General features: G+C 37.4%; 1 protein-coding gene across 1 annotated transcript in view; it reads right to left on the reverse strand.

Annotated features, from left to right (window-relative positions):
- Positions 1-12,279, reverse strand: part of LOC149083073 (8-oxo-dGDP phosphatase NUDT18) — a 47,472-nt gene extending 35,193 nt beyond the window's left edge. The window contains exon 1 of the mRNA XM_089236206.1: positions 11,939-12,279. Within this exon, the coding sequence (XP_089092332.1) occupies positions 11,939-12,050 (112 nt within the window). The 5' untranslated portion in view covers positions 12,051-12,279. The remainder of the gene's footprint in view (positions 1-11,938) is intronic.
- Positions 12,280-14,854: the final 2,575 nt, after the last annotated feature.

Raw genomic sequence — 14,854 nt, forward strand, 5'->3', positions numbered from 1 at the left:
TGTAACTGGTTCATACAGAACTACAGCCAATGATGTTCTGTATACTGCTACGGGAAACCCTCCGCTCAGCCTATATGTTGAATATGATGCTCGTCGATCTACAATCCTGCATTTCGGTAAGGAGGTCTGGATGGACGGAATTCTTATAACACCTGATGCCTACGAAGGGAACAATAGGAGTTGGCTTCATCATCCCAGTGTGGACTTGTTCCAGAATCAAGTTCCGCTGCCTGGTACGGAACAATGTTCATCGGATGAAGCTATTAGTATATTCACGGACGGCTCAAAAACAGAGACATCCACTGCCTGTGCATACGTAGTTATGAATGCAGAAGGATCTGTTGAAGAGGCTTGGAGTCGACGGTTGCGTCAAGGGAACAGTATCTTTCAGGCGGAGGTTCTGGCCATACTAGCTGCAGTAGAATGGGCGATTAAGCAAAATCAGCAGACGACGATATATACTGACAGCGCGTCTAGTATTAATGCGATTCGTGATCAGCGCACTCCACATGAAAATACTCGGCGAATACGCAAGCATTTATACGACCATCCGTCTATCAGTATCAAATGGGTCAAAGGCCACGCAGGAATAGCGGGGAATGAAATTGCGGACAGATTGGCCAAAGATGCTCTTAATCTCCCAACGGAAGAACAACTCTTGCTACCTCGCAGTCACATCAACCACGTGCTAAAAAGTGACCTGTTACAAAAGTGGCAACAGCTATGGGACAAGAATGCACATAAAGATGCCTATAAGATACAGAAACGCGTCCGTTGGAACAGTTCCATTTGGTCTAGAGAGAAAGTGATCATGATAACTGAGCACGGCCCATTACCGACGTATCTAGAACGTTTCAAGAAGTCGGACAACGCCATGTGTGCTTGTGGTGAGATTGGATCTTTATGGCATTACCTGACATCTTGCCCATATACAAAAAAATTTCATTTTGGTGCTATTCCCGAAAACGGTCGACTGTGTTTCAAAAAAAGAGTTTTGAAGAGCCCTATGGGCCTTGCTCGGGTGCGGTGGATTATATTGTTCCTCGATAGCAACTTACATCGCATACATACTAAGAAGACTGGAAGTGCGCGTCTGAGCGGTGGGAGCGATGACGAGTTCAAACCGGCAAGAGCCCCAGCGATTGATCTTAAGAGGAAATATGATCTTCGACCACGTCGGCGGCAACAAAAGTAACCGATAAATGGAAAACAGAAGCAAGTTCACCTGCAAGGAGATGAATCAAGTCATCGATGTCAAGGACGAATTAAATGTTATTTACTCGGCTATATAGTGAATTGCGCTGATCTCAGTTCACCCGGTGACGATTCCAGTGACGATTCCGGTAACGACTGGCGGCTTAGACGATGATGATCTGCGACTAATTCACAGTGATTCGAAATTTTATACACCAAGATTATCGGCAATCATTCGATCAATTGACGATTACTGGATTCTTATGGGATGGACGACACCAGCATCTTATAATCCCGTTTATAATTTTGATTGCCCATTGGCGTTGATTGTTTAGATTTTATTTATTTGTTATATGACTTCAGAAGTTGGCGATCAATTTTTATGTAAATTATTTTATTTTGCTGCCTTCGTCTGAGGTGGTCATGTTACGTTGTTTTTAATAAAACTTTCCGGATACACCCATCCTTCGGGAACGCTTCGATATCTCTCTGAGATGGGAAGCGGGGTGTATCCGGTCTTCAAAGGTCAAAGTGCCTTTTTTGCCTGCTTCTTTTGACCATTTTTTTCATAAATATTTATATTCAAATAGTGATACATAACAATGGGTGGGCAAAAGTCCTAGACAAGTTTTTAAAATGAATAAAAACATTGATCAATTGACATAACAACGAACGGATCATACCAAAATACTAACCAAGGTGTCGAGATTTTTTTTATGATTAATAAAAAAAAGGTCAAAATTTTGCACACAGATAGCGCAGTTATCAGGAAAAACTTGACATAACACATAAGATCCGACGCAAACAGAGCATAATTAATGTTTATTAAGGATTTTCGTTACGTTAAACTACCACATTTAAATATGAACACCCTATCACTAGTTTAGATACAACCCGAGCTAAAACAAAGAGTGCTTATATTGAGATGTGGTAGTTAGTTTGAACATTATGTGGAGTTTTTCGTGATATAGCCTCTTCGTTCCAGAGGTACCCACACATGTACCTTCATTTTTAATTGTTTTCAAATGGTTTTAATGATTTCTTTTTCAAGTTAAAACTTAAGGTATGCGTTAGGATACCCAACACAAAGGTTAATAGTAAAGATATCGACCCAAATCAATTAATTAATTAACTAATTTTTGAAAAACAAAATTTTAAAGGGTAGTTTGGCATATAATAAACACAAATCAATCGAAAAAAAATTAATGGTTAGTTTTGTCTCAGGTTTGAAGAGGATATCGCCGTCTGTGAGCGAAATTTTGAACCTTCTTTTATTATTCATAAAAAAAAATCGCGCCTTGATAAGTATTTTAGTGAAAACGGCACTTTTTTTATGCGAAATAGTTGATTTTTTTTTATTAATTCTTAAAATGTGTCTAGGATTTTCAGCTACAATAAAATACAATTTATATATTAAGCAAATTTTCTTTGACAGATTTTAGTAAAGATTTTTAAACAGTAAGTTTTACCGAACACGAGAAAATTAAAAAAAATCAGGTGGGATTACCGGAAAATACGAGAATTTCCTATTCCCGTAAGTTATACTGATCAACAAGTCGGAGCATTAAACGCATAATAAATCTTTTTTTTATCGTTAGGTATTAATAGAACAACAGACTAGCATTCCTTAATCTTTCGTGATAAGCTATATCTAGTAAAAACACCATAAAACCTGAAGCGAAAGCATCGAAAAAAAATATCGTTGTATTCGAGATCGTTGCGTTTTTATCGACATTATAAACAAGGTTCGTTAATATTATTAATCTCCATGGGAATCACATGGGACTCTCAGTTATTGGTGTTTCCGATTTTCTCAATTATTGACGTTACAACCGTGGCATCTTTGTTTAACTGTCGTTTGATGAGTGAATAACAATTACCTCGTATCCAGCAGGAGGGTGCTCAATCTTAAGGAGAGTGCAAGGCCACTTTATTGGTCACTTGAATGATCTGGAACAGCAGATCACTTATGCATATGTGCCGTTGATCACTTGAGTGACTGTAAATATGCAACGGATCACTTAAAAGAGCTGGAATGTGCCGCGGGTCACTTGAGTGATATTCAACTGTGCCGCGGGTAGCTTAACTGATATGGAACTGCACCATGGGCCACTAAGAGGCTCTAGTATTGGGTCGCGAGTCACTCAAGTGATATGGAAATGTGCCGTTTTGTTCATTTTTACAAGATTGCGTTAGGGTCGTGAGCCATATCAGATGACACCGAGGGCCACATTTAGTCGCCGGGTCATGTGATGAGCATGCATAGTATAACATAGTAATAGAGGATTCACTTCGATTTGATTGATTGATCAGAAGACTCTGAAACGTGTAAAAGATATAAAAACAAAATTATTAATTTTCAAAGCAAAATACTATACATAGCAGAGCTATGTACTGAAAAACAAAACAATGTTTTTAGCTAAAAATGCACGTATTTACTACTTCGGTACTTGCTTGATAGTGAAATTCAGGAAGAAACACGATATACAGATAAATTCTCATCCCCCAAAATGATGGAAAGATTCTCAAAGAAATTGCCTTCTCTCGGACCTTTTCAATATTTGACCGGTATTTGAGAGAAAAGACAATAAATATGATGTCGTAGCAGAAAAAAGATTGCAAAAGAAATTCCATAAAGAAATCGAAATCTCAGCCCACGTCAGCTGTCGATACTATTCAGAATGGACGTAATACACAGCCTATACAATTTATTTATTTGTTTCTTTTCCGGAACCATCTACAAAATCGTAATACGACCAACCAAATATTTATTTGGCAGAAAAGCCGATGTTTTACAACATATTTTTCAAGATACCGTAATTAAAATGGGGGGAAGGGGGATATACGACAACTGTTACCGCTTTTGCCTACTATTTTTCGATACGCATGTATCGGATTTTCTTACGATAATTACATTCCATGGTAGGAAATTTCGATAAAGTGTCAGTTACAGCGATTAAATACCAAAAATATTTTTTAAAGCTTATGTGATGATGAATAACAAGAGATCTAATTTCGATACTAATGCGCTTATATTTCTTGATTTTTCACGACGCATAATTAGATGTTTATTATTTAAAAAAAAATACTTTTAGTATCGGTTAACAAATTCTTCACTAAGAATTATTTGATATTGGTTATCAATTATTTAACATCAGGCTCAAAAAAAAAATTAGTAGACTTGATTTCCTACGTCATCGACTGTACAGGAGTCAACTTTTTCAACTCATTCATGAGCACTGTCTATGCCAACGCTAATGGAGTTCTTAACCTTTTGTATTCCAACGACCTTTTGTGTCAATACGATGAGATCCACGGACCCCTTGTGTCAATAAACTGGAGGCCATGGACCCCCTCACAAAATTATGTTCATTATACATCCCCACATATCACCACAATATTCTAATTGTTTTCACATCAAGCTCATGGACCCCCTTAAATCTCTTCAAGGACCCTCAAGGCAGGATCATAACTATAATTTTTCGGGAGGGGGGGCAATTTTGCTGGCCCCCTTTACCGTAATAGTCAATGATTTTATAAAAGGGTTTTTGTTTTCCCCCAAAATTTTTCACCCCCTCAAGACTGCCAATCGGAGTAACTGCCCCGTCACCCCTCCCCCATTCTAGTTCCGCCCTGCCCCAATTTGTCCGTGAACCTCTGAGTCTCATGTCTATGCCATCAACAGAAATGCGGCTATATATCAATTCTAATACATCTCCAACTCAAATCGGTATAATGCAAATGCTTAAATGCAATTTTCCCAGTTTTTCGATCAATACCTCACGAGTAGAAAATCGAACGCAAACTATTCGGAGCTTCAGTGAGCAACACGGTGAAGATGCATAACTTACACCATTCCAGATGACAAATTCGGGGGAAAAAATTAAAATTGATAGGTTTTAAATGCGAATCAGTTAATGAAGACTGTCTATATTCAATAAGATCAAATTTAAAGTGTCCAGACCAGCTCTCAGTTATTATTATTGATTACATAGTAAAGAGAGAGAGAGAGAGAGAGAAAGAAAGAGATGTGGGTTTTTCTTTCAGGAATCGATAATTAGCGTTACGTGTTCAGCGTTCGGAACCATGAGAAAAAAATCAAAAAACGCCACTACAGACACACTTGGCAAAAAAGCTAGTACGCGCAGTGCATGGCAGATAAATGCTGACCACTTAATCATTCACTTCAATGAAACCAGTCTGACCCCCCCACCCAAGATACTCTGATACGGTTTGTATATAAAGAAGTATATGGAGTAAAAAAAAGCAAATTTTTCGCCTTCGGGGGATGAGACTGGGAAAATAGTAAAATAAACAAAAAAGACACCAACGGTGATAATGAGAGGATGTAACGTAATGTACTACTTCCGTATCGAGGAGAAGAAAAACAAAAAATGAATTGAATAATTTACGATTCTTGTTTGGGTCCCTTTCTCGTATAAACAGCAAAGATTTTCAAGGATGGCAATTTTTCCTCTTTTCCCTTTTCGGAAATATTTCACGTAAAAGCGGCTCGGTCTCTCATAACGAGATAATAAAATACATTCTGCTGACATATCAGTCGTTTTTCTCCCTTGAATTTTCGTTGGCGTCTGATGTGGGACTTGGGAAAACGATTCTTCGTGATTGCGAAACATGACCTAAATAATGTTGGGGCCAACCCTAAGGGCCTTTATTCGTTTTGATCACCACACACACACACACTCACACACAACTCGGCCGCCATCGGGCTTTCAAAGAGGGAGAGACTCGACAACAAGCAAACAAGTTCTAACACAAAGAAGAAACAAAGCCTTCAAATAAAGAGAAAAACTACCGGAAATATATTAGTTGGATTGATCTATAATGACCAAGAGGATTAGAAATATGACCGGACATAATAATTGCTCGCACTTCGATCGCAGAATTGCATCTGTGGATGGATACAAAAACTCAAGGCGCGAATTCAACGAGATTCCGATGTAACGAAAAGTTTCCGTTACAGAAATCTGCGAATATACGCACTACTTGCTCTTTTCACACTTTCCTTACGCTGTATAAATACTGTTCAGTACTTATATAAGCATTACATGTGTATTGTTATTAAAATTAATTAATACAACGCAGTCATGTCTAGCCACCAAACAGGCAATCGCATAGTAAATACGCATTAATTCCGGTTGAGTAGGTTCAGAATCAGACCTCAGAATGACATGGAATCTTCGTCAAGTCGTATGGTATCTTTCTTTTACTTCAAATCAAGCACAACTCTGGTCTATCGCCATGGGCAATTTACTACCGACACTCGGTAGTAAATTGCCCATGGCATCAGTGTGTGTGTGAGCGTGCGCACGTGTCTAAAAGTCCGAGTGGGTATATATTGTTGTCTGATTTTTCAGTGCTTCAGTGCTGCTTTCTATATTCCAGAAGTGAAGTGAGTGAAGCATAATGATTGAATGTTTGTACAGCGTAAGGACTGTTGCTCTCTGTGGAGAGAATTTTTAATGGGAAGATCTCGGCTCGCATTCACGCCTCGAAGGTGGAAACCACAGAAAACCACTATGGCACCGGTGGGGCGATACGAGTCCGTCAATATGACCACCACAGCGGCTGGTACTTAGGCTGGGACCACGCAGGTTAGACAAGACACCCATAGACAAGCTTAGCCATTGTTGTTCACGTTGATTTGCATGGCGAAACGCACACCGGTTAGTCAGACAACTTGAAACGTTCCGTCTTACGAATCAATGAGAACAAAAATGACTAAGCTTGTCTAAAACTGTCTTGTCTTGTCGTATCTAACCGATGCGTGGCCAGCCTTATGTTTCACTTGGCCGCACCAGTAACTTCAGTCCAAATTTCCCCCATCAGTGGCATCGGAGCTGAAGCAGCCAAAGAATTGCGTTGTAAATCAGGCCAAACAGCCACAGAATAAATTCACGAATCAAAATCTCCAACATTAATCTCAAGCCAAGCACCCATGTGTCTAAAACACTTCCGACGCCCCTGTTCGAACTCCACTTCCGGCACTCCTTCGAGTAACCAATATAAAATAACTCGCATCACTGAATATTTCCCAGCTTTCATCCACTAAGATTGCTTGGTTAAGAACCACTGGCGTAGGCGTAAGTAATTATTAGGTACCGTTATTAATTTAAAACCTGCAGTGTATCAAAACAGGGATGGTCAGTCTTCCATTTCACCGTCTTTCAATAAGTCACTTTCTCCAAAAAAATTTTGAATGAAATTTCCGGATCAGGGTTATAAACAGAAAACATGTAAAAGATGGCAGGATTTCAAAAATTATCGATAATAAAATTCCCCATAACTTCATCTCATCGATGGTTATTACGCATGAAAAAAAACTACAGTAATTTTTCAAACACGCTGTCGTTTTTTCTTTTTTAGAATATATTTTTATATTTTTTCGCAACGCAAACAGATCAACAAGAGCTACGAATCAATTCAAAAATTCTAATCGAAAGTCTCGCTTTTCAATCACCTTTCATCATGTTTTTTACTATAACTTCACATTGTGATGCAACTCATTTCACTGAAAAAGATTTTGCATGACATTTGTGAAGTATTGACAGTTCCAAATAGAATTGACTATATAATACCGTAATATTCTTCCTTTTCGAACGGGGTGTTCATCGAATACCATTATCAATACCTTTCCCGCTGAATTCGAATGAAACCGTATTAAAATATATATATAGTCACACCAATTTTTATCCCCCAATATTAAGGTTTTATGAGGAGTACCTAATGGGTAAGCGAAGCGTGATGAATGCTTCAATCACAAATGAGGCAATCTATTTCCTTCTCTTCTTTTCAATGAATCGAAATAAACATTAAAAAAAAAAAAAGAAATCGCAGATCATTTTCGAATGTTTTCTTCTTTATTTTTTATTTCGAAAATTTCAGCGCAATCATAACATGGACAATTTCAGTGCAATGACCATTTATTGCATTCTTCGAAAGGAAAGAAACAGACGTGTGTGTTAGCTATAACGTTATAACTGAGAGATGAATTTCTCATTTCCACTCCGAATCTAATGGACAATACTGATACACAAGATTACATCACTGGTAATATCAAAGCGATTTGGTTCGTGAGACTTGGGCTATGCACGATTCTCTCCCCCTCGGCGAATCCCAAATAGGTTGGCCGAGTAATGGACGCTAATTTCAGTCACAAATGAACACGAGGGTAATTCTGCTGAAGAATAACACATGCTACCAATGCAATCAGCGGAGGAAAGGAGTTCCATCGAAATTGGCGGTTATAATTCAAGGACAAAACAATAATAATAATACAGAAAAAAAAAGGCTTGTACAAATGAGAAAGGACTCCTAAGAAAAGAGTGAACACCCCCTTTATCCGACCTAAACTGACATTTAGTGTTTTCTTTTCCCTTTGACTTTTCACAATGTGGATGCAGTTCTTTGTGAATCATCCCATAAGAAGAGGCCACCTACAAGACAGCCCAAGTCAAGACATTTACAAATAAGGCGCACCCATTGCGGCATTGAATATATGTAGTCATAAAAAAGGAAGGAAAATAAAAACCCAGCAAAATTTGACAATAAAAATGTCTGATCATCGTCAAAAGAGTATCTTGTTTTCGTCAATAGCCACACAAAATTGAGAGATAGAAGCAGGGATGAAAATAAAAACTCCTTATAGACTAAAAACCAATATCAGGTAGGAGTGAAAATTTCAGTTTCTTTTTATCAATGTTTCTGGACTATCTCGAAACTTTCCCTGAGAACAAAAAATAAATATAGTGAGACATTCCAGCCAGGAAACCATCCCATAAAATCATGTTAACTTCCCAAGAAGGCATGGACTTTTTTTTCAAAGTTTGATTAAAAAAAATATTAAAAACATATTTTCCTTTAAGGATTTCTCTATTTATATAAAGTTAGAATTTAATTTGTCATATTTTTGTGCTATGTGTCAGTAATTCTGCACTAAAATGGAACCCAACACTAATATAAAGGGATTCATCTATCGCCCTTTCCCTTACATATATGTTATAAATAAAACATGGGCGCGGTAGCCCAGGTCGATAAGATACTTGCCTAAAGTACCAAAGGATGTTTAGAGGTGTCGCGAGTTCGATACCAGGTTCGTCCTTGTCAGAAAACTTTCCTGACACAGGGGTACAACAAAAACGGCGACAGGACAGCAGAAAAAATTGCTACCGCAGGGAGTCCCCCCATCGAGGGGTTGGCGCACCAACCATGAGTATAAAAAACAAGCCTGCCGTTCGGAATTAGCAATAAATTGTAGGCCCCGGTCTAATTGGCCCTCGTGAGCAGAAAATGGTTGTGGTGCGACGAAAATGATCAAATAAATAAAACATATTTTATTAATATTTTTAAACAGTATATTTTTTTAATTTGATTACTCATCATTTAGCATGACTGAATGAGATGTAACTCAGTAAAACTCATTGAAATTAATGTGTAGTATAAAATATGACTTCATACGAATCATGATGAAGAACCACATGACTCATTAAAAAGACTTTTCATGGCACATTTAGCAGTAAATTAAATCCATATTTTGAAAAATAACCTTGCTGGATGAAATAATCAACATGAATGTGTATTTAAAAAAAAGTGAAATCTCCCTTTAGAAATTTTCTTCTGATGCAGAATTTTTCCCTCTATGTAATTAGTCCACCTCTATTAAGGGACCAATTTTGTAAGGAACATAGGGTGGCACTCTCAGAGAGGTTTAACAGTATAACATAATTTGTGATTGAAATTATACTTAGTTTACACAGTAGATAAAAAAAACTTTTGTAATACAAAAAGTATGATTACGGTTTCTCATAAATTTTTTAGAGTTTTTAATGAATACTTTCATCATTTTGTCCTTTTTTTTTTGATAATTTTATCTTACCCTTGTCAATACAAACAATTGCAAAATTCTTTGTTTGCTTAAAAGAAGTTCATAAAAAAATATTTTAAAAAATTTTGTGATGATAATATATTTTATTCTTATCAGGATGTCTTCACGATGACCCACAAATAAGAAATTTATTAACTGATTGAAATAATTAAGAAATTTCTCATGGCACATAATAGTTGATGTATGTGAACAATTAAAGCTCTCTTCGAACAATAATATTTAAAACACTCAGAATTAGTGTATCAATATATTTCATTGCCATATACATAACTGACATATAATTAATAAGTCTTCAGAAACTTATAGAGAAATAATACATAATTTTGAAAATATATTCACTAGTACACTAATACACTTTCATTAACTTTCTATTATAAACAGAAGTGTTGGAACTGTCGTGCACTTGTGTGTGCTTGGCTTGAGCTTTACCTTTGAGAGTTTTGATTTCTGAATAAATTTCTAAATTAATATGGGTGCTAGAGCACATGAAGCACACCTGTCTTAGACAGCACTGATCATAAATTATTGACTGAGACTATCAGCAAAGAAATGCTTGTTTCATGTTGTAAAGAGTATTATGCTGATGTAATTGAAGCCTATGCTTTGCTAACCTATGCTTTGTTATTTTTTTACCAAAAGAATTTAAACATTAAAAATTACTTATGGGAATTTTTGATTTCAGTTAATTTATATAGATTGAAATTTGCAGTTCAATATATTAAATTTTTCTCTTACTTTCCTCATTGAATACCATTAAAATTAAAAACTTGATGTGTTTTGCATTCAGTTGTAATATTTTTGTTTAGCGTTTAGAGGCTGTTAAAAAAATAATTGAAAATGCATTTGGAAATTATAAGGGTTAATAGAGTTTTAGTAGATATGTTGTAGGCTAAAAATATACACATTTAACAGTTTTTATTCATCAATCAAAAAAAGCAGTTCTGCGATTTTTTAATTTTTCAAGCTTTCACATACAATTTTCATAGTATCATAACTTATTGTTGTAATTATAGTTTTGAAAAATTATGCATTCAAAGGAGTTGTTTCTTTATTCAACTTGAATCTAATATATCTCAATAAACTAATTTTATGCTCAGAAAAACAATCGTTAACATTATTCTGAAATTTCCTAGAATTGACATATTATAACTTCTCATGGATATTCAAGAAAAAAGTTTTAAGTTTAAAATGCAACAGAATAAAATGAATTTCTCAAAACTTGAATATTAAAAATGGATTTTGTTTGAAAAAAATTATGTAAACACAACATTTTTCTATACATCAGAAATTAATTATATGCATTGATTGTTAATTAATTGTTGATGCAAATAATTATGTTATGGGTCAGCTTTATAATGAGATCAGCTTATGAACTGAATACTTTATTAACTTGAAGGAACAAAAAACGAACATAATGTTGAAGAAAATTACAAAATCACACGTGCATCGAACTATTCTAACAATTGGATTTAGTTGAAAATTTTAATTAATCAAATATTTGTACTGACACATTTCTTACTTCTTTTAAATAGGAAAAGAATATTTCTCACCATTCCAGACAATTCATTTGAGTTTCAATTAGTCTATTTAAAAAACAATGCTTTATCAATTTTAAAATATTTTTACTTCATTTGTTTTATCTTAACGACACGTGAGAACTATGGAGATTAATTCCATGCCGCAAGACTTAGTCATCAACCCTCAGAACATGCCTGAGCCCGGAACCCTCTAAATAACGCTCTGACAAGACCGTTAATTTTAAAATTAATTATTCGGAGGAGGAGAAGAAAAGCTAAAATCACATGCAATAACATATGAATAAAATATGAGAAATCATACCCAATTCTTCAACTTGATCAACAAGAGTATAATCAATAAGCTGCTGGACAGAATCATCCTCCAAAGATGCTCCGCTGAGTATTTTTTCCACTGCTCCTTCCAGCTTATCCATTATAGCCGTTGCTAGCGTTTAATATTCCGAAGGCTGTCCTTTTAAACAAAAAAGTAATTAAAGAGACGGCAGACCGCTCTAATGGCTTTTTAATAATGTCCGATCAGCTGAATTTCGGTGGGGGGGGCCGGGGAACCTCCAACAATAAACAAGCGTCGGATGCCCGAGCGCCCAACAGAATTTTTTACCTTGGTAACAACCAATTCTTTCCGGAGCTCTTTCACGAGTGAGTTAAAGGGAGCCAACTCGCAAGACAGGGTAAACAAACGTTTCTTTTTTTTTTGTTTAAATGTCAGGCGAAGTCGTGCCGCCATCTCTAGTAAGAATTTTAAACTAAAGACGAACTACGAATCAACAGATGACAGCATTTTGCTTTTGTTTCAGGGGCGTAGCCAGAAATTTCGTTCGGGGGGACCAAAGTGATAGAACAATATATTTGGCCATCTTTTTCCCTTTTTTCGGTCATTTTCTCACATTTCGAGGGGACCAGGCCCCCAAGTCCCCCCTCGCTACGCTCTTGTTTTGTTTTCACGGTACCTCAGAAAAGCAGGGGCGTCGGAAATGTTCAGAACTTCTAGGAGCTTAGGACCCCCCCCCCTCGGCTTCGATGCCACTGTGGAAAAAGTCTCGCGATGCGGGCCATCTTAAGAGCCCCATGCAGGGCCGCAACTACAAAAGAAAACTTACTCTGCGATCAATACTAGGGGCCATCGTCCATTTTGCACCCCCCCCCCCCCGCCACAGTAATTTTTAACAGAAAATGAGTGAACCCAGCAACCGGGACATTAAAAAATAACTATGACCCCCCCCCCCCCCCACATCCGGTAACACAGCTCCTAGGCTGATATCTTTGGCGGGCCAAAAAACAGATTTTTCATAGGTCCCTGTGTGAAAAAAAAAATTGCCCCAGCCCCACTTCCCGTTTCGGTTCTGGCGCATGGCCCTTTACCGGCAGTCATTTTCTACGGTCCTTACAACATGGCTCCTCCTACAAGGGTGGGATGGATTCCGGCCCCAGCCCGGAAAACTGATCATTTTTTCGATTTTTCATATTATTCACTAAAAATTCGCTCGTGAAAAATCTGACTAAGCGGAGTCCTGCTGCAGGGGCCATGGCAGGCAAAGCTCGGGGGGTGGGACGCCTCGTAAAAACGAGATCTTGTTGAAACTTTCATAACCACGTAAATTTGGTATATACAGTCAAACCTCGTTAGTGCGTCACCCGATTAACACGTCACTCCACTTACCGGATCACTTTTATGGAAGTCCCAATTGTCCTCAGGCAGGAATTGGCAAGCTATGGCTTACTCCGTTTAACGAGTCACTCCGCTTACTAAGTCATGTTTTTGCTCTCCCAAGAGTGACTCATTAACGAGGTTTGACTGTAGTCGAATCCCGCTTTACAGAATACTATAACAGCGAAAATCTCATTTTAACGACTTTTCTAATCCCCCAGGATAAGTTTACGTAGGAATAATGCAAAAACCTGGAATTCCTTTATAACGAAATTTCGTTATAACGAAGTGATTTCTCCTGTCTCTTGGAGTTCGTTATAACGGGGTTCGACTGCATATATATAGGAAGGCATTCCCAGCCAGGTAAGGCATTTAGAAAAATAAGGCACATATGCGGGCTACTTCAAGGGCAGGGCCTGGTGTGGCCACAACTACTTCACCAAACACCAACTCTGACCATATCGCTATAGTGCAATTTACTGCCATTAATGAGATGGGTTGGAAGTGAAGGCGCTGTCTATCGGTGGTCGCCTCGAGTTCGTTAGGGAAAATATCTTATCAATATCCTCCCTTGGGTTCGAACCAGGGACCCTGACAACAACCTTCACGATGGTAGATGAGCATCTCACCACCATGCCACTCGGGCACAGTGTGGCCACAACTGTCAAACACCCTTAAGCACATCTCTGAACAATTCAATCAAATACTAAAATAACTTGTCATGGTTGTTTGCAGTGCATTTGTGGTGGTCGGCTGAAGTTGGTTTTCTGTGGTTCCCAACTTCAAGGAGCGAATGCGAGTCTATCTCCCCTTTAAAAAGTCTCACCACAGAGAGCAACAGACTAGAAACAGTACAAATGTATTTCAATCGTAACACATCACACAATTCACTTCTGAAATATAAATGACAACACTGAAAAATCAAACACAACACTACATATGCACCCAGACTGTCAGGTACACACACAGTTACACTTCTGGCCCAACTCACTAGGTAGTAAAATTGCCCATAGATGGTGATAGGCCTGAGTTGTGCTCGTTTTGAAAGAAAGTGCATTTGTGGTATAAAAAAATGAGCAATACAATATGAGCTCCAGGGCCAGAGATCTCTCGACTCTAGCATGGCTTGGGTGAGCCAAGACATCAACAACCTCTTGAGACAGAGCAAACTTAGTCTGCAAACTCATAATTTTTCTTAGCTTCTGTCATGCACAGCAGCACTCGTCTGAAACAGAATAATTCATATTTAACACCCTCCGGCCAAAGCAAATTTAATTCTGGGCATCCCCAAGTTTAACATCTCAGGCACCTCCATCTATTTGCATTTTAAATGGGGCTGGAAGGGCGGTAGAGCTTTCTGATAATAATTAATACTACGAGTTAGAGATTTCAAAAAATATCGTCTTTTGAGGTTCTTCATGTTCTACAGAATATGGTCTCTGAAATTCATGAAAAAAATTAAAACAATGTTAAAATAGGCATTTATGGCAGGAAAATTGAAAAAGAATTTTCACAAAAAATGTGCAAAAATAGACAAAAATACACATTTATAACATTTTACCTTTACTT

This window comes from Pholcus phalangioides, unplaced genomic scaffold, assembly GCF_987345545.1.
Source record: "Pholcus phalangioides strain wild (caught in Gottingen) unplaced genomic scaffold, Ppha-v1.0 ptg000009l_1, whole genome shotgun sequence".
Classification (NCBI taxonomy): Eukaryota; Metazoa; Arthropoda; class Arachnida; order Araneae; family Pholcidae; genus Pholcus; species Pholcus phalangioides.